This window comes from Lissotriton vulgaris, chromosome 4_1 (genome assembly GCF_964263255.1).
Source record: "Lissotriton vulgaris chromosome 4_1, aLisVul1.2, whole genome shotgun sequence".
Lineage (NCBI taxonomy): Eukaryota > Metazoa > Chordata > Amphibia > Caudata > Salamandridae > Lissotriton > Lissotriton vulgaris.
This window is the reverse complement of record NC_141691.1, coordinates 1,904,729,145-1,904,753,108: the sequence shown is the minus strand read 5'-3', so window position 1 is coordinate 1,904,753,108 and position 23,964 is coordinate 1,904,729,145. Positions and strand designations below refer to the sequence as shown.

Below are 23,964 nucleotides of genomic sequence, written 5' to 3'. Positions count from 1 at the left end.
TTCCCCCCCCCTCTCCCTCCCCCCCCACCCCCACCCTATTTTTCCCTAGAGGCCGATTGGCCTGAATAATGTAATAGTGGCTGGGAAGAGCAGCAAGAATGTCTGAGATGGACTCCTGGTTGAGCCACGTTTCCATAAGCAGGAATATATCTGGTTTGATGGAGTCTAAAAGATGAAATATTTCCAATTGATGTTTCATAATGCACTGAGTGTTCAGATAAATCAAAGTTAGCTTCATGGGCACTATGTTCATGAGTGTACGTCTTCCGTGTGGGGTTACCCATAAGAAGAGGTAAGTTAAGTTCCGGCCGATTATTCCTGGGGTTCATGATCCCCATGTCAGTGAGTCTAGCTTGAGTCTCAGGGTTAAGTAAGTAGTCTTTAGAGTATTGTTGAGAACCAGAGTAAATTAAAAATTGGGCATGGTGGCTTGTCCCTCGCCACAGACCGGCGTGGACGGGCTCACACCGGCTTGCCTTTGGCTTTTATTAGGTGTGCTGTTGGCATACCCGCTGTGCTTGTCCACTACACTCCCGCACAGCAATCAGCATTAAATGTCCGGGAACAGCTAGATGGCCCGCCCACCGTGATTGGCTGCCCCTAAAGAGCTTATAGAATGCGACTGGCGTTAGGGGCCGAGGGAGACAGATAGAAATGCGGCTATGCGAGTATTAAAAGCGTGAGCAAATCAAACTCAATACACTGTTGTGCAATTACTAAAACAGTTGAAAGCAAGTTTAAAACACAGACAATATTTAAATGAACAATGCTCAAAGCGGCAGCGTTACCTCTAGTTCCCACCCCCCGCTGCAACCGGCATGAATTGTCCTAGAACAGCTAGATGGCCCCGCCCCGCTCACCACGATTGACTGTCTCTAAAGAACTTAAAGAATGCAAATTGTGTAAGAGACCAAGGGTGACAGATAGTGCTGCAGGCCTACTAGTAGTATTTGAAATACAGACCCTGGGTATATGGTATACCACTTTACAAGGAACTTGCCAGTACAAACAATATGCCAATCAGATTTACACCAGTGTTGTCATGTTTAGGAGAGAAGCACATGCACTTTAGCACTGGTTAGCAGTGGTAAAGTGCTCTGAGTCATAAGGCCAACAAAGATAATCAGCAAAAATGAGAGGCAAAAAGTTTGGAAAAGACCAGCCTGAGTATTACCGATCTAACAAGAGCTACAAGAGATGCAGATGCTGATGTTTAATTTAATTTCGAATCATGGTAGCACACACCTGAATGAAAAGGTGCTCATGGCAGAAAGGCAGATTAGTGTGCCCAACTCTTATTAGCTTTCTCTGCCATTATGGTCTGTGAGGGAATCTAAAAAAAAATTCTTCGAAAATGGATTGGGCTATGGGTTTGAGAGCACTGTGGGGCCTAACTTGGATCTTTTTCAAATCATCATGCTTCTGTTTACTTAGAGTTAAGATAAGGCATAACTGGAGTGTGAGGGATGAGCTAAGTTTATGTGATTATTATTAGCTAATTGGAAAGTTGTGGGCGATGGATGCTGATGCAGCAGATCTCCTTATATCTGAACGTGCTACTATAGTCATTATACAGGAGTCTGCACTGGTCGTATGGACTTTTGGTTGTCAACTGAAAGCGTATGAAAGGAGCTAGCATCAGCAACACATTTCAATGACAGTGGAAACGATTTGACTCCACAAAAACAACAGAAACAAGGATGTGCAAACCATGAAGGTTTTATTAGCAAAATTTGTAAACCTTACCAATCAGTCATTTGGTAAGTCAATTTATCCAAAAACTATGAATATCAATATAGTTTTGCAGTCTGAATTTGTATATTATAAAGCAAAAGATGCAAATTATAACAATTTAGAGTACTCAAAATATAATGTTAATTGGTTCCATGAATGAATTTTCCTACTCTAAACAAAACATCGAAAGTGACGGAAATTCAGAGCAACCAAATTAAGGTTCGAGAGGAAGGCAGGGGTACTCAAGCATAAAGCTTGATTCCCTGGGCAGGGGAATCCGCAGAGTCTGAGAAAGGTCTTCTACCAGCGAAGTCAGAATGGGATCTGCTAAACTATTCTAAAGAACACACAATTAATACACAATTGAAGATTCTGGGAGCTTCTTCTCACCAACTCCCTCTGGACGGTCCAATCAGGAGATGATGTTCTCTGGGAGCAGGTAGAGTCCTCAGGTTCCCATGGTCAGACAAAGAGGTACACAACTGCACAGTGCACAGACTTGAAATTAGCAAAAGTTCGGTCTGCCTGGTACAGGAAGCACTCTCCCATCTCCACACACTTCATGTCCAGGGCCAAATTTCAATCAAACAGTTTCCAACAATAAACAAAGCCCTATTTTAACTGATGAGCACTTCTTGATACTACACCTGCAGAGGAGAGAAGAACTTGAAACTTGCAATGCATTCACTAAATAAACAATTTGAGTGGCTGAGGCATAAGTACAAGTCTGTTCAATATTATGGGGGAAAATATGGTGACCAAACTGGTACAGTTAACATGAGTAAATACATTGATTAAACTATGATTACCTATGTGGCTCTCACTACAAGTAAATGCAGACACCTACTGACAGTATATATTAATAGGGTGCACACAGATTAATATGGTTATCTTATAATCAGTAAATATGAGCTATAAGTGCATGAAGCACTAAATTATGCAACACTAATGGAATAACTCATCTGTCATTGATTACCTTTTCTTTGATTGCATTTCATATGGGGAATCTGTTGGATGTTTTGAAACTCTCCTGAACCATTTTATTTGATAGGTTATAAGATGTTTGCTTAATATTGATTCAAAGAATTAAAAATGTTGCACTCCTTTTATGACCAATCTCTTAGTCACAAAACAATGAGTAAGTCTGTCAGTGTGTAAACATTTTGTGTAGTTTTACTAATTTTGTTGATTCACAGAAGTAAGGACCGTGGGGTATGCCAGTCTGCTCTGTTCCTAAAACAGGAATGTCCACACGTCATAAGATCCGTTGGCACAACATTGGAGTTAACGTACAGTTCCCAGTTTTCCCTCTTTGTTTCTTTAAATAGATTCAGTATGGAAAAATCCCTTTTTCTACAACGTCAGAAAAAATAGGGGTGCTGCTGTGTCTCTCCAAGACTCTTGTAGTAGGCGTTAGTAAAGAAGTGCAGTGATTGTGGGGAAAGGCAGTGAAAATATTTGACTGCTTGCAAAGGTATGACATTTGGATGTTCACTACTGACAGTACCACATTCCATTCCCCCTTCAACCCATAGTTGCACCTTTCCATCTCAGTTGGCATTTGTGATTAGAAAAACTGTCAGGATATGTAATTTACAGTAACAGCTGCCTTATTAGTTTGCATTTGAGTAGGGCTTAAGCCCTGAAAATTGTTAAAAAAAAGATACTGCAATAGGGCATATATGATAGCTGAAAGGAAGAAATGAAGCAGTTTAAATGGTTTACTGATAGAATTTAAATCTGTTTCTTTCAGTCACAGAAGATCTTCTAAGGCGCCGCGCTGAACATAACAACTGTGAAATTTTTTCACTGGAAGAAATCTCTCTTCACCAACAAGAAATAGAAAGGATAGAATATATTGACAAATGGTGTAGAGATTTAAAAATTCTCTATCTACAAAATAACCTAATTCCAAAAATAGGTAAGCTGAACGCAATGAATGTATAAGTACTATGATTTTATCGCATAATGATAGCATTGACATTTTCAATTACTTTTCATTCGAATGATGAGCATTACCTATTCTTAGTTTCAGAAGTAATTTTTTCTTAACTTCCATATGTTGTTAAGTTTAAAGCATATGTTTTAAGTCTTTAAACAAAATATTTAATTCTTATCAAATTTCGAATTGTGCACTGATTGCTAAATGTAGCTGTGTTCTATTTGTTGGTGAAGTTGAATCCTAATGCATTCTCCATTTGGATATTTTTTTCTCTCCCTCTGCTTTGGCCTAGCATAGCTACGTTTGTCGGTTTCTAGTGTGTAAATTGAACTGTTTTTGATCAGGTGGCTCACCAGGACATCACTGACCAGAAATTTGGAAAGAAAATAACACATGCCTCTTAATAAAGACGACAAATACTATTTTAAAAATGGTGTACAGGCATGCCACATAATATTTTGTGATTAAATTGGGTCAGACACACTTCTACTTACCACGTATGCCTAAAGTACACAAAGGACAGTGCCCTTCACAAAACATTTTCTGCTAGAGGGCAAGTGCAGGTCAAGTTTAGCCGAAATTAATTCCCAGATGCAGATAATCTTAAATTAAATATTTTCCTTATACTAAAAGTTCCGTTGCCGTCCACACAAGACAGTGCCTGGAGTTGATGGTAAGGGCAGGTGTTAGCTCCTCTTTTGCTTAGACTGTGGTACTGCACTAGGTGTGATCTCCTATTGTGGACTGTAGTTTTTCTCTCCCATATAGCAGCACACCATATGACATCGATGACTGCTAGCCTCAGTTTAGAATATTGCAAATACATCTGAACTCACAAAGGTGTCTGCTGTTAAAAGTGTTGAGCTTGGAGCACTGGTGGTCATGAACTGTCGCTGGTTCACTTTCAGAATCAATAATGTGCTGCCTTCTCGTTCTCTTATTTTAATTAACACGTTGATGATTTGGAACAGGCACATTTACATTGAGATCCTGTCTCCTGAAATTGGGAAAGTAACTAAAAGACACCTAAACTATAATGAATCATATTTATTAATGAAAAAGCAACACCTCAGGAGCTGGTGTATGAGTAATGTATCAGTTAGTGTGTGCTTCGATAAATCAAAAGTTGAGAGAAAGGAAACAGATGCAGTAGGTTGAATCTGTGATTCACACATGATACTGGTATGGCATACAGAATTATACTCCCGCCAGCACAGTTTTAAGAAAGCCCTAGCAGGGATCTTTCATTTTTGTGCGCAGCACATATATAGCGCATATGGAGGGAAGACTGTCTGACTGAGGGAGAGTGAGTGGCCAGCATCGTTCTTTTGAGGAGAAATCTGGTTTTGGACTTGTAGGAAAGACGAGCTGTTGAGTACCACACCACGGCAGGCGTAGTTTTGGGACCCAGTTAACAGCCCCTCATAATGCTAGTTTATCCACAGTGCTGCTGTTAGGGATGGCTATCAAGCTTTTAGGAGTGGAGGATGTTATTCCAAAATGCTTCGTACAAATCATAAGCTTGTGGGTAATAATGAACATTGAGTAATTTGCGCCCTGAAAATGTAATGAAAACTAAATATCCACAAGAGGATGAGGTATTTCTGCTACCTGGAAAAATATTTTGTGTGCGGCATAAAAAGTTATTCTAAAAAAGCACTAATGTACTTTTCCATCACTTGTTCTCCTGGGTATTGTCCCTAATGTAAACAATCAACACAAGCATTGCTGTGAAGTGAAGTATGCATGCAGAAATACAACTTGGTCATGGTTCAGGATTGATGCAGGAGATTATGGTGAATCTCTTAGACACACATAATTAGTAGATGGAAATCTGTGGAATTCTATGGAAATCTAGATATTTGCTTTTAACTTTTTTGCTGCTGTATGCCTATTACATGCCAATTAAAAAGTCTTTCCACTGAACACGTCTAATTTTATATTAGAAGAAAAGTTTAATTTTGATTTAACACATTTTTTCTTTATAGTTTTCTTTTTACCTTAGGACTTGATACAAATCAGTTAGATTGTATTTTTAAAAGACAGAAGGTTAAATAAAATCAGTGTCATGAAAAACCGTCATTCCTGTTGCTAAATAGCCTCAGAATGGATGATTTTGTTTATATTGCTTGTCTTCACTGTCTGTCTTTTGTTTTTGTCTACCAAGCAATATTGTTCTTTTTTTCTCCAGAAAATGTAAGCAGACTAAAGAAGCTGGAATATTTAAACTTAGCCTTGAATAACATTGAAATAGTTGAGAATTTGGAGGGTGAGTTAATTTGTTATTCTTTGCATACAGAAATTTTGTTTGAACCATGTTAGTATGGTAATAAACATGGCAAAAACTACATTATTTTTTTAACTCCAGCATGGTATGTTCCATAGGAATACATTTCTGAATGAAAATGTTGTGCTTTGGACTCCTATTGTCGAAATTGTTATACACTTGCATTTATATGTTATTAAATATCCCTCTTCACGAAGACACGTAGGAGTAGTAGACACACATGTACCTCGCACAAGCAACGTGAATTGAAATCGATACACACAACTGAACACGTCTAAAACATCCTACAACGGAATAAGTCAGGCACACCCACACCTGCATTTCTGAACACCCATACAAAAGTATATTCATCATATTTCTTTTCCTTATCAGGATGTGAATCACTTCAAAAACTTGACCTAACAGTGAATTTTGTTGGACATCTATCTAGTATCGAAAGCCTTAAACACAACATACATCTTCAGGAACTTTTCTTGGTAGGAAACCCCTGCACCGAGTTTGAAGGCTACAGAGAGTTTGTAGTGGCAACGCTGAAACAATTGAAGGTATGTTCTTTTAGTGAAAATCATTCTTCAATAAATAATGCGCATATTTTCCCTCGCAAGAAGATAGTGTTTCATCTCTGCAGATCTGGGACACTTTACCACAAGGCATATATTAGTAAGGTCTTTCAAAAAGAAAAAAATCAAGCAAATTCGTTTTTTTTCTTCAGAATATCGGAAATACATAGGCCTAACGTGCATTTAGCTACGGAGATTTAAATCTAATATAAGAACAAGCGTCTATTGCTGCAGTGCTGGCAGTGAATTTCTTTTAAAGTCTTTCTTCATGGGTTTCTATCCTCTTTTTATTTTAATGTAGTCATTGTCATTACTTATTCTTGATATTGCATACCCGTCTGCTTCCAATGCCAGGTCTCAGTTGTGACTGGTTGAGATCTTGGTCTAGCCGCCAATGTGGGAAATATGCAAAGAGTCTCTGGAAGGGGAAAGCTCAGATAGCTCAGTGTAACTATCACTGCACACATGCAGAATATAACATGTCATTGCTTTTGTAACAGTATGTTTCAGTTCCGTTAAGGACTTGTAGGCAAGTATTATGCACTTCTTTTTTCTTTAGTTCTACTCCAAGACTTGAGATAACAGTAAAACCATATGTTCAACATCTCAGAAAGAAATACATTTCCAATAAGACCAGGAAATTATGCCAATAGCATTTTGTAATCAGCCAATCACATATAACACTCCATAATGTCCGATTACAACTAAAACACATGCCTTTCTCTTTTCTGCCTTTAATGTGTGTGTTTAACCTCCAGTAAGAACGTCACTCTTGCTTCTGATCACAACCTGCAATCAGCAGTGTGAGAAAAGCATAACAATACACATCCATCATATGTGTACCACATATAGAATCAATTGGCGATCCTAAAGTAAAATAGTGACACATTATGCATTCTGAAACGTATAATATAATTGGTAAATAACTATTTTAAACGATGAATAAATGTTAGAACACTCTCACGTGTGTCTTATGTGGTGTTGTTCTCTAAGGGTGGTGAAAAACCCTGAAGGTTAATCTGATACCAGATGGAGATATTCATTACATCTGTGTGTTAATAGAATTGAAACCTTCTGTTATGGAAGCCAGGAATGTGTACATTTTATGTCAAGCCTCAGGTGAGGAATATGCATGGTAAGTCCACATAATGTGGAGAATGTGATTTTCAAGTCCTCTGCATATACCTCTGGCGAACTTGATGTCATTAGCATTCCCAGAGGAAACCCTTCTGATGCATTCAAGTAACAGAGATTTTTCTGACTGCAAAGGAAGAGCTTCCTTGGAATTGGGCTAGGATCTGGTCTCTAAACAGACCACGCCCACACCCACCACACCACCAGAGAAGACTTTTGCGGGGGTTGGAGCAACTTCCATGGCCACAGGTAAATGCACCCCTCTTAAATATTTAAAACCAATCTTTGCTCATCCCCTGGAGGTAGATTTGGATAATTTACCCCAAGCTATCCTCCTAGAGTGGAGGAGGCCAATAGACCACAAGGATTTGGTTTTAGGGATCCCCCACTCCAGGTCAAGGGCAAGAGCCGCGGCCAGAAAAAAAGGTTTTCTGTCCCCGGGTGGAGGGGGAATGAGGTTTTACCTGCAGTCTGCCCTCGGCTGCGAAAGACCAGTACAACACAAGGGGAAATAGGGAAAAAAAGAAGGATTGGGGCAGTGTTTGTCTGGCATATTTATTTATCCCCACCCCAGAACATGCCCAGGCATTATGTCTTCTTTTAGAAAAAAATATACTGGTGTGCATGTAGCAATTTCTATCTGCCCTGGGGAAAAGGGAAGCCTACTAGACACTAGGAAATAAAAAAAAAATATATATATATATATATATATAAATATATATATATATATATATATATACATATATATATATATATATATATCCACTTTTTCACAGCAATTGAGTTCCAAACTGTGCTGTTTCAGTAGAGTTTACTGTGGACATATATATACAAATGTACATATATATATATATATATATATATATATATATATATATATATATATATATATATATATATGTATATATATATATATATATATATATGTATATTTGTATATATATGTCCACAGTAAACTCTACTGAAACAGCACAGTTTGGAACTCAATTGCTGTGAAAAAGTGGATATTTATTCAAGCAAAATATCAGTAACTCGAATCTACGCTGTTCGGCTGTGTAACAGCCTTTGTCAAAATGCTAGACTCCATCTTGTATTAGCTTTTATAAACACATGCATTGTGTGAAAGAAATAAAAATAGAAAAAATACTATGACAGTCACCCAAATTCTCATAAGAGCCTATATATCTCAGCAGTTATTTTATATATGGATCAAATAAGATATAAGGAAAGTGTGAATAGAATTATGACAAGTAAATTACCTTGCAGCATGCTGGAAATAAGGTACACACTAACCCCAGAATAAATGGCTAGTTACTCGACATTCTCAAGGCAGCTCCATATATATCTATTTATGCATTTATACTTATATTTCTTTTGGGCATAGTTTTGACATATGGGCAAGCAAAGAGAGAGTAAAACCAATTTCCTTTCACTTGCCATGGTTAATGCTGCAGTAGTTGGGCTCTGCATTAGATGGCAACCATGGTATTCCTTTTGCAAATCCAATGCACGGACATTCGACTTTCATAAAACCAGGCATAGCAACATTGTGAGCTTGGCCAAAAATTCCTTCAGTGATAGTAAATCATTCTGAGGACAAGAAAAAAAATGGTTGGGAACTAGTGTAACATCCTGGAGATGGGAGTAAGTATTCTGGTGCTTTATGTGCGAAAGCAGTGTATAAATGAGACACCTACTGCTCTAGCTTCATCAGACAGATCTGTATATTTTGGTTGCACTGTCCACCCATGCACTCTTGATAACACCAACAGCTTGTCTCGAAAGTCCAGAGATTGACAATCTATCCTGGTAAATCCTCCATGCAATCAATTATGATGCAGGCCACTGGAGTTATGTGATTGTGCTGCATTTCCCACATAATTATACATTTACTACATTTGCTACCTAGTCCATCTTCTCCTGCATAATTCAAGGATGTTAACAAAAAACGTTTTTAACTCAAAAGGTACTAAAAAAGCACTGACATGTGTTGCCAGTCCACCACCATGTTCTTGCTTCCTACAAGATATTCTTCCCTCAACAAAATCTACCTGATGAGGCAGAAAGGAGAGAAGTTCCTGGCCAGTTCCACCACTATCTTTGGCCTGGTGCCAGTTGGTTGTTGTTTCTGGCCGTAAAGATGTGGTCTATCTTCAGCAGGACATATTAGCTAACTCCGTTCTTGGTCAAGTATTTCATTGTGAAGGACCCAGAAAAGAGCTCCAGACTATTAGTGTGTAACATGACCTTCTCAGAGGGCCTCTCTTTACTGGTAGATAATTCTACACAGCTTATTCCTCAGACCCATCAGCTAGCATCTGACTCTGTAATCAGATCCAGGGCAGAACAAAGATGGGAACCACTTCTGAGTTCATAAGTCCGCTATGAAGATATAACACTTTCAGCCTCTGCAGAGCCCGATAATAGAGAGGTCCTGTGAAAATCAGCTCAATAGAAGAGGAAAGGAGCCCTAATATCATGCCCAAGGACTGCAGAAAGATGTTGTCCTTCAGCAGGGACTTCTGCAATTCCCTCCTGATATTGAGTGTTTTCTAGTAAGGGCGGCAAAAATTGTGTGCCCTGAAATTCATGATAAACTCCAAAAAGGTAATGGAGTGGGTCGGAATCAGTTCTGAATTTTCCATATTAAACATAAATTGTAGTCCCTGGAAAAGATTGACCCTGGTCTCTATTCGAGTTCTCATGAAATCCTGCATTGGTCAGTTAGAAGAATATTGTTGAGGTAAATTATCAGCCTTATGCCCTTACCCTGAAAAACTCCACCACAGGACGAAGTACATTGGTGACACCCCATAGGGTTGAAGAGAGTCTGAAGGGAGGGATCTTGTACTCGAAAACCTGGGCTCAACACTAGAACTGGAGAAATCTGCAGTATGGTTGGAAAATCGGTACTATGCTGGCCCATCCAGTCTCCTAGTTAATAAAAGTCCTGTTCTGATGGATTCCGTCTAACTTTAAATGATCAAGGTCATCTAGGTTTCTTGTTGCTTGCTGTAGGACGCTCCGGGGGCCTAGGACCTTTTTTGGCATTGAATTTGTCAGAGGCACCAGAAGTGGCCTTATCCACTACATCTCCATCCAAGGAGGGGTCAAGAGACTTGCCAACCTCCCTTGCAGGAAGAAGAGGACCCAGATTTGGTGCACTTTTTAGAAAGGCATTCCTCATGCATTCAAAGGACTCTGAGCAGGGAGTGGCTTTCTCCCGCTTAAGCTTCGCCTTACCTTTCGGCTGACTTGAGGCTCCCTCCACCATCTAGGATGCAGAGGTCTCAGGAACCCGTGGAGTGATTTTCCTGAGGGCGATAGGTAATTGCCACTTATGTATTCCCAGTGGTTGGAGAGCCTCAGAGACTGCCTTTTTAACAGATAGGTCAATAACTTCAGTGAAATCTCCCTCAGTGGGGTAAAAGACCACATACCTCCTCTTAGAAGTTGGGAAACTCTTGCTCAGCCATGGAGATTTGAGCCAGTAGAGAGCAGAGTAGCCCCAAACACTAGTAACACTACCCTCTGGCACCCTAACACCCAATATTTAATGGGAAAACTTTCCCTAAAAGTGTGAAAAGAGACTGATCCGCATTTGAGATTCCCTATGGCAAATGGTGTCACAGTGGGAATCAGTGGGCCCCAAGGGCATACAAACACAGTGTTGTCTTTAGAAAATTACAAACATGTCAGGTGATTGATGCACACCAGTCCCAGCTTGCCGACAGAGAGAAAGGACTCATCCCGGCTTGTATAACAGCATCACCAATGGGTATCACATAGTGCCTTGCTCTGGGCCCGTTCTGTCAAGAATAGCTCTCTGAGGATGCATGTACGCTCTCTTAGTAAAAACAATGTCTCAATGGGAAAAATAAAAAATATTAAAGGTGGGAGAGGAGGAGGAGGCATGGCTGAGCTGCGAGGCGCGCGATGGCCGCTGCTTAGCAGAGCTCTGTAACTCCCCTTCTCCCCCTTCTATCCGTTGAAGTTATCCGTTTGCCTAAACAGGATTTCTTGGATCGGAAAACTTCAAGAACCCGATACTGTTGCAGCGGAATCCGCGGGTGCACTGCTGAGCCGCAACTGTTGACAAACGGAGTGGGGCCTACACAGAGAAGGTACGCTGGGGATTTGCATAAAGGCGGCGGCCGTGTGGGAGTTCAGCGGGCCCAGAACATCGAATTTTGGTGGCGCCTGCTGAGGATTGGCAGCAAATTTGGAGACCGGAGATCGGAGTGGGTCTCCCCCCTGGCCCCCGGATGGCATCTGCTGGAGGCGTCTCACCTCTACTTGGCGGCCTGCAAACGTGACCGAGACCTGGTGAAGCAGTGAGGGTGTCGCATGCCGGGGACTGGAGCGTCTGAGGTCCGCAGCGGTGTTCATCAGTCTGTGGAGCTAGGGTCCCTGGTGATGTTAGAAATTGGTCCCTTGGTTGGAAAAAAAAGGTTGGGCCTAATTGTAATCCGCTGTTGCGGGCCCCATAGCCTAGAGGCAAGTGGGTGCAGAAGATTGCCTCGGGCCTGGTGGCAGCTAGCCGCAACTTGAGCCTGGCTGAGGTGGGAGGGACAGGAGCCGGAGAGGTCACAGAAGTCATGCTGAGGCACCCGCATTTTGCCAGTGCTCCTAGCAAAGCAATCCCCCGGAGTGGATACAGCTGCCAGACTGTGCCGGGCCCCGTGCAGCTGCGAGGGGACAACCAGTGGTACTGCAGACTCACAGACCAACGGTGGGGAGAGTCACACTCAATTCGAACATTGCTCAGACCCGCCTGCAGTGGACCGCAATAGGAGGGCCTGTACACCTGGGTTCTGGCGAGGAGCCACGCTAGCTGGCGGAAGGCCCCGACATTGTATTCCTTTGACTACGCTGAACCATCAAAAGGGTGTGAGTCAAGAATCCGGAATACGGCCACACTGTTTGACTTCGCGGGGTCTGGACGTTGGGCGCTAAAGGGGGGGCCAACATTACTGACCTCTCTGAAAAACGTCATACTTCATGGCTGATGAGACTGTGATTCAAGTGAGTGCTAACATTGGCAACCTACAGTGAGTCATGCACTGTAACAAATGTTATGTTATTTGTTATGTTATTTTTATTTGTACCGCGCACAGCTGCCCCAGCAAAGGGGCGTCCTGGCGCTTTGAGAAGGTAAACACAACACAGCATTAAAAGCGGGCAGAAAGGATAAGAGGCACAACAGATGAGCTAAACAAATAAAAAGGTCTTGATAGCCCGTCTAAACTGAAGGAGCTCATCGATGGCCCGGATTTGTGGAGGAAGAGAATTCCACCAGCTCGCTGCCAGGACTCGAAAGGAGCGGCCACCAATTCTGCTCAACTTAAAACGCGGCACCACTGCTAAGTTCTGGCCTAGCGATCTAAGAGTGCGAGAGGTGACATAGGGGATCAGCAGTTTCTCCAAGATTTGTGGGGAAGTACCCTTGAGGATTTTAAATGCAAGGCAGAGAACCTTGAATCTAATCCTCTGCTGCACAGGGAGCCAGTGGAGAGAGCGCAGGGCATTGGACACAGAGCACCGCCTAGGCAGACCTGTCACCAGTCGGGCCGCAGCGTTTTGAACCCGCTGGAGCCGCTGAAATTCTGACTGGTTAACCCCCGCCAGTAGGGAGCTGGCATAGTCCAGCCTGGACAGCACTGATGCTTGGACCACCAGCTGTCTTGTGGGTGCATCAAAGAATTTGAGGATGGGTCGAAGTCCTCTGATGATGCCATAGCAAGAAGCCGCCACCTTCTTGGTATGACAGTTGAAACTCAGAGAAGGATCAAGCCACACCCCCAGGTTTTTTATCTCTGCCGATGGGAGGGGAGTCACACCCAACTCCGAAGGCCTCCCTTCTGGAGCTGTTGTCGTTGCCCTGCCCTTCCTGCAGGTTCAACCTAGTGGTATTGCCTGTGATGTCCGGCAGCCCTGGTACCCAGGGACTACCCCAACTGGCTGGCCGGAAGATCACTCTCCCCCCGCTGGTACAACCAAAGTGGAAACCCGTGACAGAATGGCATTGTCAAGAGGCAGCAAACCAGTGCAACAGGATAGACTCGACCGCTACACCCTCCCCAAAAAATCACTGCCTGATCCTTCACCCACAGGCAAAGGTGGTGGAGCACTACCTGAATCGGACCAGGAACCTATGTTCAAAGACCTGCTCGAGGCGATCGCAGGAATCAAGACCTCGCTGGAGCCTAAGATGGACGCCATAACAGTGGAAGCCAACTTGCTCAAGGCAGACCAGAACAAAAATAGTAAGAAAGTCAAACAGTTGGAACTCATGACTGCGAGTCTAGTGGATGACACTTCCCAGCTACGAACGGAAATTAAAGAACTACAAACTTTCTGGAAGTATGCAGTAACCAAGATGGATGACTACGAAAAGCGACTACAATGTAATCATGTGCATATTTTGGGGGTTCCGGAAAAGTCAGAGGGACAGGCTACGGATCTCTATGTGGAACACCTCATTCTTAAACATTTGCAACCAAATGGACTCAGAAAGATTTTTGTCATTGAAAGAGCTCATAGAGTCCCTGGGGGTTGTCCGAAACTGGGAGCCCCTCCGCGCCCTATCCTCGCCAGGGTCCTAAACTTCAGAGATCGAGATTTCATACTCCAACATGCCAGAGCAGGACCTCCGCTCCGATATGACAACGCGGAAATCACTTTCTTTCCAGATTTTACCCAGATGGCCCAGAGACAAAGGAGTTCCTTCCTTGGGATAAAGAAGACGCTGCGCGACAAAGGGTACAAGTACGCTATGCTTTTCCTGACCAGGCTCCTTGTGGATGCCAATGGTAGGGCCTGGTTCTTTGATCAAGCAGCAGCAGAGTGGTTGGAGACCCGCTGACGCCAGAAATGCAACTGTCCGGGTTTAATGTATGGAGTTGGGGGGGGGGGCGACATGGGCCAGCGGACGAAATGGACATAGATGTTAGTTGCTGAGACTATTGGACATTGGTGGGAGCCAGAGGCCATCATAGCGGCAGTACAAATCGTTCATAGAGGGAAGGAGTCCTTTATAATTCATGTTATTCGTTGATCGGCATTTGGGGACATGTATAATGGGAATCTCAGTAAAGGGGGGACACACTACGCACCCTACTTTCTTCATTTAGTTAACGTGTGTGAGCGACAGGCACTCTGCAAGTTTGATCATGGGCAGTTTGAAGCCCGGAGGGCAGGGGTGCAGGGAGGTGGGAGGTTGGGAAGGGTTGTTCAGTTTTGAGAATTTTCAGCTGTGGATTGTAATTGTTTTATCGACACCATCAAAATGTAATGCAGAACAGGAGCAGTGTTGCAACATGAGTCCAAATTAGTTCATAGTGGGATACGTGGATTAAGGTCCTTAGTTGGAATGTCAATGGGCTTGGGGATAAAATCAAACTTCGCATGGTAGGCCCCAGATATCATCCTCCTACAAGAAACGCACTTAGTTGGTAACATGTATAAGGCTGTAAGGTGTAACAGGGGAGGATATAAGTTAGTGGGACATGCTGGATGTACGACTGGGTCGCGGGGAATGGGCATAGCACTGAAAAACTTGTTTCCATTTTTCACTGCAGTCCACATGGGTAGATAATAGGGGCAGATACATAGGTATTTTTAGTCTGTGGGAGGCTAGAGTGTTCACGTTTGTTTCGTTGTATGTTCCCCCTGGCTTCCAAAGTGAGACATTTAAAGACCTGAGTGCAATCTTATTGTCCTTCCCAAAAGGCCCCCTCCTGTTGGGAGGAGATTTTAATTCAGTGGTATCTGGCGTGTTGGATCGCCACCCTCTGCGAGACATTAGACCTGCACACCAGTGGCTGCCTGACTTCCTTGAGGCCATGGGATTGGTAGATGGGTGGAGAACGCATCCGGGTAGGACTTGATATATACCTTTTTATCGAGCTCCCATCGCAGTCTCTCGCGTATTGACTATATACTCATGCCAGCCGTACTGACACTTGACATTCAGGAAATACGCCATCTAGGTAGAGGTATTTCTGACCACTCACCAATCTGGACGCACATTGTTCTGGGCCATAGGAAGGCAGGTAGAAACGCTCCCATTAACCCATGGTATCTCCGAGACCTAAGCACCCAAAAGAAAATAATCCAAGAAACCGATCACTATTTCCTTGATAATGAGGGTACAGTGGAGTCAGCCCAGACCCTGTGGGAAGCCTACAAAATCGGTGATTCGGGGACAGGCTCTCTCTTTGATATCAGTAAAGAAAAAAGAAAAACGGAAAGAGTTGACACAAGTAGAGGATGAAGTATTGAGACTGGAGAACGAGTTGGAAATTACAGTAACTCCCGAGAAGTTGCATCTCTTTCAGTTAAAACAAGATGAGTTCAAGGCCATAGCGACAGATAGAGCCCGGGCCCAGGGAAGCGAAACACACAACAGAATCTATGAGCATCGGGACAAGGCAGGGAAACTTATTGCATGGTTGGATAAGAAGGAGTGGGATAGTCGTCTTGTGTCTGAGCTCAATGTAGAGGGGGTTGGGACAGTCACGGACCCACAGAACGTCGCCAACCAATTTGGCGCTAATTATTAAATGATATAGAGTACAGAAGGGAAATACTCTCTGGAAGATTATTGCTCACTAATTCGTGACATTTAGCTCCCTGAACTGTCAGATGAAAATAGGGAATATTTTTCATCCCTAATACTGCTGCATAACATCCCATGGGATCCCCTCATGTCTGATCTTTTAGGAACTGCCTTGCTTTTTCGATAAGGACTGCCACCCCTCTCAAGTCTGTGGCACATCCAGCAGGTGGGGCTAGAGAATATTAGTTATCTGTTTCTACCTATACAATCTCATCGATTCCTCAAGTGCAACGTTTTTGTTATCTGATATTCTATTATCTGAAAGAGACACGTTAGTGATAGATTCCTTACCTTAGAATATCCCCAGGCGTAGGACTGGATCCGGAAACCCCTGCGCAGCAATACCCCTGCGCGTCGGCAGGCGCCGTCCGCAGCTCCGCGTCCGTCGTCGGTGCCGCCAGCGCCGGAATGACGTCGTCGGAGCACCCAGACGCCGCCCATGCGCGCCGACGTCAGTTCTTCTTTCTTCCGCGCCAGCTAGCGCAGATCCGGAGAAGCTCTGCCCCTAGTCATTTTTTGACTGAACTTTTTGATCTTTTTGATCTCAGGTTCAAACCCTGCTCGAAGTGCGACCGACTGATGTCGTTACGGACCCCCATGTCGGTGCCTGAAGTGCTTAGGCCTCGACCACGATGACCGCACCTGCTCCGACTGCCGGGCCCTGACGTCGAAGGCTAGGCGGGAGCTGTCCCGCAAGCGGCTCGAGCTCCGGCAGTTGGCCCCGCGCCACTCCAGGTCCCGGTACCGGTGCCACAGGAGGTCGAGGGACAGGTCGCGGGGTCGGAGTCATCGCAGCTCTGGGAGTGGACACCGGTCGTCAGACTCCAAGTCCTCAGGTAAGAGGCATGAGAGGTCGGAGAGATGTCATCGTTCCACCGACCCACCCCAACGCTTGCACGATACGGCCAGGGGCTCGGGCGACACCGCCCACGCGGCTCCGCGGGAGTCGCAAGCGTCGCCGCCTGCCCCACAACTTCGGGTCCCTGGGCACGGCACGACGCCGGAGGAGATCGAGCGGTACCTCATGGCCATGAGATCCCTCCCTCCTCAGTCGGGTTCCGTGGCGCCTCCGGGCCCAACGGTCCCGACTGGAGGCCCTAGCGGGTCGGGTGCTTTGGCCCCGGCGCCGTCGGGTGCTTCGGCCCCGGCGCCATCGGGTGCTTCGGCCCGACGCCGCCGGCGATTTCGGTCCCGGCGCCGCAGGACCTCACCAGATCCGCATCCGGGTCGTCGCCTGTCGACCTCACCGGCGCCGGCCCCACGGGTGTCGCCCCCGGCGCCCACTGTGGACGCCGTCCCCAATGTTCCCTATGGTCCGACTCTGGCGCCGGAACAGCGCTGCTGGGCGCCGCTTCCGACGGCCTTTGGAGATTTTTATTTCCATGAGGAGGCCCCGTCTACTAATCCTGTTTTACAGGAAACTGGTGACGAGGAAGATTGGGAGGGGTCTGAGGACCCTCTGGCACTGGAGTGCCAGTCTCACCAGGACTGGACATTTGAGCTTGGGGAGGCCAGTGGTATTGACACTTCGCCAGACACTTGATTTGTCTCTCCTCCGACCGTGGCTTCGGACGAGGGGTCTACATATAGTGTAGTGTTGATGAGGGCGGCCAAGGCCTTACACCTTGAGCTCCCCGTCGTGGCCTTGAGGACTAACCTCCTCACTGAGGTCTTCAAACCGCAGTCAAGCTCCAGCGAGCCTCTGCTGCCGTTCAATGAGGCCTTGTGTGACGTTCTTGTGGGCACTTGGTCCAAGCCCGCCACAGGTCCGCCTGTGGATAGGAACGTGGCCAGACGCTACCGCCCGGCCCCGGGCGACCCTTGCTTTTTGTCCACTCATCCCACCCCCGAGAGCCTGGTCATCCAGGCCTCCAATTCCCAGACCGTGTTCCTGTCGGCCCCACCCGACCGGGAATCCAAGAGATATGAACAGTTCGGGAAGAAGGTGTTCTCGTCCCTAAGCTTAGGGCTGCGGTCTGTCAATACCGCCTGTCTCATGGGCCGCTACACCCACACTCTGTGGGACGCAGTTACGGACGTGCTGCCGCAATGTCTGGAGGAGATCAGGGCTAAACTCGCCCAAACCCTTGCGGAGGGCCGAGATGCAGTGCAATATTCCATCCGGTGTGGGTTGGATACCATGGACTCACTGGGCAGGGCAATGGCAACGACGGTGGCGGTTCGACGCCACGCCTGGTTGAGGTCCGCCAACTTCTTGGCCGATGTCCAGGCCACACTTCTTGACATGCCGTTCAATGGCCGTCGCCTCTTCGGCGACAAGGCAGACCATGCGCTGGAACGTTTTAAGGACTCCAGGGCTATGGCCAAGTCCTTGGGCCTCTCGGTCCCACGCCAGCAATCGGGTGCCTTTCGCTCCTTTCGTGGCCACGGAAGGGGCGCCCCCACATGTGCTGCCAGCCGTGCGCCGCAGAATGTTCAACAGCGTGGTGGCGGCCGTGGAAACCGCCGTGGCGGCAGTCGGGGACAACGGCGAGGCCGGTCCACACCTCCTTCCACAGCACCCGCCTCAAAACCTTTCTAGTCCGAGTTTTCAGGCCCATGTGACGCCTGTGGGAGGCAGGGTTCGCCATCACCTCTCCCACTGGCGCACTATCACGTCGGACAGGTGGGTGCTGCAGATCGTCCGAAGGGAACAACTCCCTCCCCTTCGAGGCGCCACCGCAATGCCACCGCGTTTCGGGGGATCACTTGCAACTTCTGCAAGAGGAAGTCACGGCCCTCTTGGCCAAGGGGGCCATTGAGCGCGTTCCTGGGCCAGAAGTAGGGTGTGGATGTTACTCCCACTACTTTCTGGTACCCAAGAAGGGCAAAGGGGGCCTACGCCCTATCTTGGACCTGCGGAATGTCAACTGCCTCCTCCGGAAGGAGAAGTTCAAGATGCTGACTTTGGCTCAGGTCCTAGCTGCCCTGGACCCAGAAGACTGGCTAGTAGCGTTGGACTTGCAGGACGCTTATTTCCACATCCCCGTCCTGCCGGCCCACCGGCGTTACCTGCGGTTCACGGTAGGCCAGGAGCACATTCAGTTTACCGTGCTCCCCATCGGCCTTACCAGCGCCCCAAGGGTGTTCACGAAGGTGATGGTGGTGGTCGCAGCTCATCTGCGCAGGTTAGGAGTGTCAGTCTTCCCCTACCTAAATGACTGGTTGTTGAAGGTGGGCTCGCCTCAGACAGTCGTCAGCCACCTCCAGACTACGGCCGACCTCCTGCATTTGCTGGGGTTCTCTATCAATGTGCCGAAGTCGCACCTGTGCCCCTCTCAGCAGCTCCTCTACATCGGAGCGGTTCTCGACTCGCCGCAGTTTCGTGTTTACCCTCCCGAACAGTGGGTTCGGGATATACAGGCTCTAATTTTGATCTTTCAGCCTTTATCCCGAGTCTCGGTCAGGTTGACGCTGCGGCTTCTGGGGCTGATGGCCTCCTGCATCCTTCTGGTGCATCACGCCCGGTGGCGGATGCGGGCTCTGCAGTGGGACCTGAGGTTTCAGTGGGCCTAGCATCAGGGCAACCTGTCCGATCATGACTGCGAGACAACTGCAGTGGTGGCTCACGGACCGCGATTGGGTCAGTGGCAGATCCCTCTCCCTACCCCACCCGGAGCACGTGGTTGTGAATGACACGTCCCTCCAGGGTTGGGGAGGCCACATGGGAGAGGAGGAGATCAGAGGCCTCTGGTCTCCGGCGGAGTCCCGGCTCCATATCTTTGGAGCTGCAGGCGATTCGTCTAGCACTGAAGGCATTCCTCCCCTCTGTCCGGGGGAGTGTAGTGTAGGCGTTCACAGACCACACCACCGCCATGTGGTACTGCAACAAACAAGGCGGGTGGGGTCGTGGACCCCATGCCAGGAGGCTCTGCGCCTCTGGCAGTGGCTGGAACATCAGGGCGTGACCCTGGTGGTTCAACACCTGGCAGGCTCTCTGAATGTCAGGGCGGACGAACTCAGCCGTCGGTGCATGATGGGTCACGAATGGCGTCTGAACTCGGACGTGGCGCAAGGCCTCTTTCAGCAATGGGGAGAGCCTTGGTTGGATCTATTCGCCACAGAAGAGAACGCGCAATGTCATCAGTTCTGCGCGTTGGAATTTCTAAGGCGGCACTCGCTCGGAGACGCTTTTCGTCACGAGTGGAGTTGCGGTCTATTGTACGCCTTTCCGCCTATACCACTTTTGCCCTGAGTGCTGAAGAAGATCAGGCGCAACCGGGCCCAGGTTATCCTTGTGGCTCCGGACTGGGCACAAAGATACTGGTATCCTGAGCTACTCAGCATGTCAGTCGATCCCCCGATTCGTCTGCCTCTTCGGGACGACCTTCTGTCGCAGCAGCAGGGGAAGGTCCTGCACCCGAACCTGTCCAGTCTCCATCTACAAGCTTGGAGATTGAGCAGCGGCAGTTGAGGCCATTTGACTTGCCTCCCGAAGTCTGTGATATCATTCTGGCAGCCAGGCGTCCCTCCACAAAGTCGGTATATGCCTGCAGGTGGAACAGATTTGTGGCATGGTGCACAGCAAAAGCTGTGGACCCTCTCTCTGCACCCCTTTCTGAAGTTCTACTCTTCTTTCTTTCCCTTGCCCAGCAGGGCTCTGCTTTGGGCACTCTTAAGGGGTACCTTTCTGCTCTTTCCGCTTTCTTACGGCTACCTGATCAGCCTTCCTTATTCAAGTCCCCCATTGTAAATAGATTTCTGAAGGGCATCACACACATGTTCCCTCCTGTTCCCTTCGTGATGCCCCAGTGGGACTTGAATCTTGTACTCACTTATCTAATGTGTGCTCCCTTTGAGCCGCTCCATAACTGTCCTCTCCGTCTTCTTACCCTGAAGACTGCTTTCCTGGTTGCCATCACCTCTGCCAGGAGATTGAGTGAGCTCCAGGCTCTTTCTTCTTCTCCACCTTTCCTCTCTGTTCATCCGGACAAGGTTGTGTTGCGGACAAGACCTTCCTTTCTGCCCAAGGTTGTCACGGCCTTCCACATCGGGCAGTCCATTACCTTGCCCACCTTCTTTCCGCCTCCGCATCCCTCGAAAGAGGAAGAGAGGCTCCACCGTCTGGACCCAAAACGTGCGCTCTCTTATTACCTAGATCGCACACGCCAGTTGGTTACGTGGGCGCGAAGAAGGGAAAGGCGGTACACAAGAGGACCATTTCGCGGTGGATCATCTTGTGTATTCAGGCATGTTATTCCATGGCCAAAAAGCAGCCCCCTGCTGGATTGCGGGCTCATTCCACTCGAGCCACGGCAACAACAACTGCCCTGGGCCGAGGAGTCCCCTTACAGGACATTTGCCAGGCAGCGACGTGGGCCTCGCTGCACACGTTCCCAAGACACTACTGCCTGGACAGTCCAGTCCGGAGGGATGGCTTCTTTGGCCGTTCCGTCCTCCAGGACTTTCTGGTGTGATTATTGGTTTGCAGATCCACCACCGGGGTTGGTATTGCTGGGGTATCTATTCTAAGGTAAGGAATCTATCACTAACGTGTCTCTTTCAGATGCACAAGTTACTACTTGTGTAACGATATATCTGTAAGAGACATTATTTAGTAATAGATTCTTTACCGACCCACCCATCCTCCCCGTTCTGCAAACCGATATCTAGGGTTAAGGTCATCCCCTTTCAGGGCCCTAGTTTCATGGCACCAGTGTTGGTTCTATCATGGCTCTGCGTATCTGGCGCGGAAAATCTGTGTATCAGAACTGACGTCGGCGCGCATGGGCGGCGTCTGGGTGCTCCAACGACGTCATTCCGGCGCTGGCGGCGCCGACGCCGGACGCGGAGCCGCGGACGGCGCCTGCCGACGCGCAGGGGTATTGCTGCGCAGGAGTTTGCGGATCCAGTCTGACGCCTGGGGATATTCTAAGGTAAGCAATATATCACTAACTAATGTCTCTTACAGATATATCGTTACACAAGTAGTAACTTGTGCATCTTGTCACATATTCACCATGACTGTTATGACTGCAATCTGTAGAACTGCAGGAAACAAGATTATATGATGATGATACATGTTACATGCAAAACAGGCACGGATACATCAAGCATGCGGATACATCTTACTGTTGCACGATAGGAATCACCATTTGCCTCAAATGTTCCCAAACCTTTGTAACTATGTCCTCCCCACCTGCCCCCCAATTTTCACGGGGTGCCTGTTGCCCTAACATAGATATCATACCTAAAGGTCGGGTGTGTTATGTAGGTAGTTGCAGGTGGCACCTGATGTAGGTGAACAGTGAACAGTGAACAGGCCTCAAGGCCTCCTTCTCATGTGCATACATACCTGTTCACAGCCGGTATTACATTTAATTTTCTTATTGTCCTGGCTGTTCCTTTTTCTCAATTCTCCTTAATTTTTCATGTTTTAAACATTTGCGTATTAATTATCCAATTCGCCATACTTTTTTCCCCCTTCCCGTATTAGTCTCTCCTCCCCTCAGCTGAAATTGTGTTGCTCTTCACATCACAATCTGTAGCAACACAGACCTACCTGGGTTAATGGTCCTATTGCCCTCAGAGCTGCACCAGATGAACCCAGATATCAGAGTTCTAAGAAAAGATCTCTAATATGGAAAACATCTTTTGTTAATGAATCCACCAGTAAATGTATTCAAGAAAGCACATTGAGCATGATCCTCTAGTTTGTTGCCTGTACTTTGATGTTGAGTTTAAGCTTGTTACATTATTTCTGACCGCTTTCTTCGGGATTTACACAGTGAATATAATCAAAAGATGGGACTTTAATTAATTTCACTTTGAAGAACGAGCAGTGAAGAATACTGAGCCAAGTACATATCACAGCAAGGTACAGATGGCAGGCATAAACACATAACATGGAATCTTGTAGCTGCACGAAAACTGAGCTAAATCCAGAGCTGTAAAATCGTCATAATTCACAGTGCTGTATGAGGCATACATTTGATGCACAAACATATCCTTCAAATCTACTTCGGTCTAGCATTTATAAGGACTAATTAATCTTAATGCCCAAAAGTAGGTGTTCAAAATAGACGGCACAGTCTGAAATGGCGTGGGGAGTAAGTTCCAAGTGCACTGTAGTTTTTCATTTATGTAAACATGTTGAATCCAGGTCTGAACATGCTGATTACCTGTGTTCTCCATTTTAGGACATGATATGTAACTGCTAATACAGAAATAGTCCCCAAGCTTGGTATTGCTGATATTCTAGACCAAATTGTTCATACGTACACAATAAATTTGGCTCATACTCACCACACTTGAATTGATTGTTTACTGTGCATTTATATTTGCTGTAGTTAATATCCCCCAATGAAGGCCCCCATTAGGCTCACACATTCTTGCAGTGGAAACTGATATATCGATTGTACAATGGGATGGTGAACCATTATCGGTCCAGGAAACATACGCAAATGGGGTAGCTTCAGGATTCTTGTAAGCATTCCCCTAAATAGCATTCATTGGTATACCTATTACAAAATATTTTGAACGCTGAGGAACAAGACCTCGTACAACATATGTAACCATTGTGACCATCACCAGCCCAATCATGCCACTCTGGTCACAATGTGTCACCTATAAAGCAACCCTCAACTCACTATACCAATACGAAACTTTAGTAGCACCTGCTTCACTATCTTCAATCAATCAATGCATCAGGGAATTGTGAAGCACGCTACTCACCCGTAAGGGTCTC

The 23,964-nt window shown here is 46.4% G+C and overlaps 1 protein-coding gene across 1 annotated transcript in view; it reads left to right on the top strand.

Moving 5' to 3' along the window:
• Positions 1-1,711: 1,711 nt before the first annotated feature.
• DNAAF11 (dynein axonemal assembly factor 11) overlaps positions 1,712-23,964 on the top strand; it is a 175,901-nt gene continuing 153,648 nt past the window's right edge. Inside the window, exons 1-4 of the mRNA XM_086918090.1 lie at positions 1,712-1,760; positions 3,488-3,655; positions 5,868-5,945; positions 6,336-6,508. Of these exons, the coding sequence (XP_086774216.1) occupies positions 1,712-1,760; positions 3,488-3,655; positions 5,868-5,945; positions 6,336-6,508 (468 nt within the window). The remainder of the gene's footprint in view (positions 1,761-3,487; positions 3,656-5,867; positions 5,946-6,335; positions 6,509-23,964) is intronic.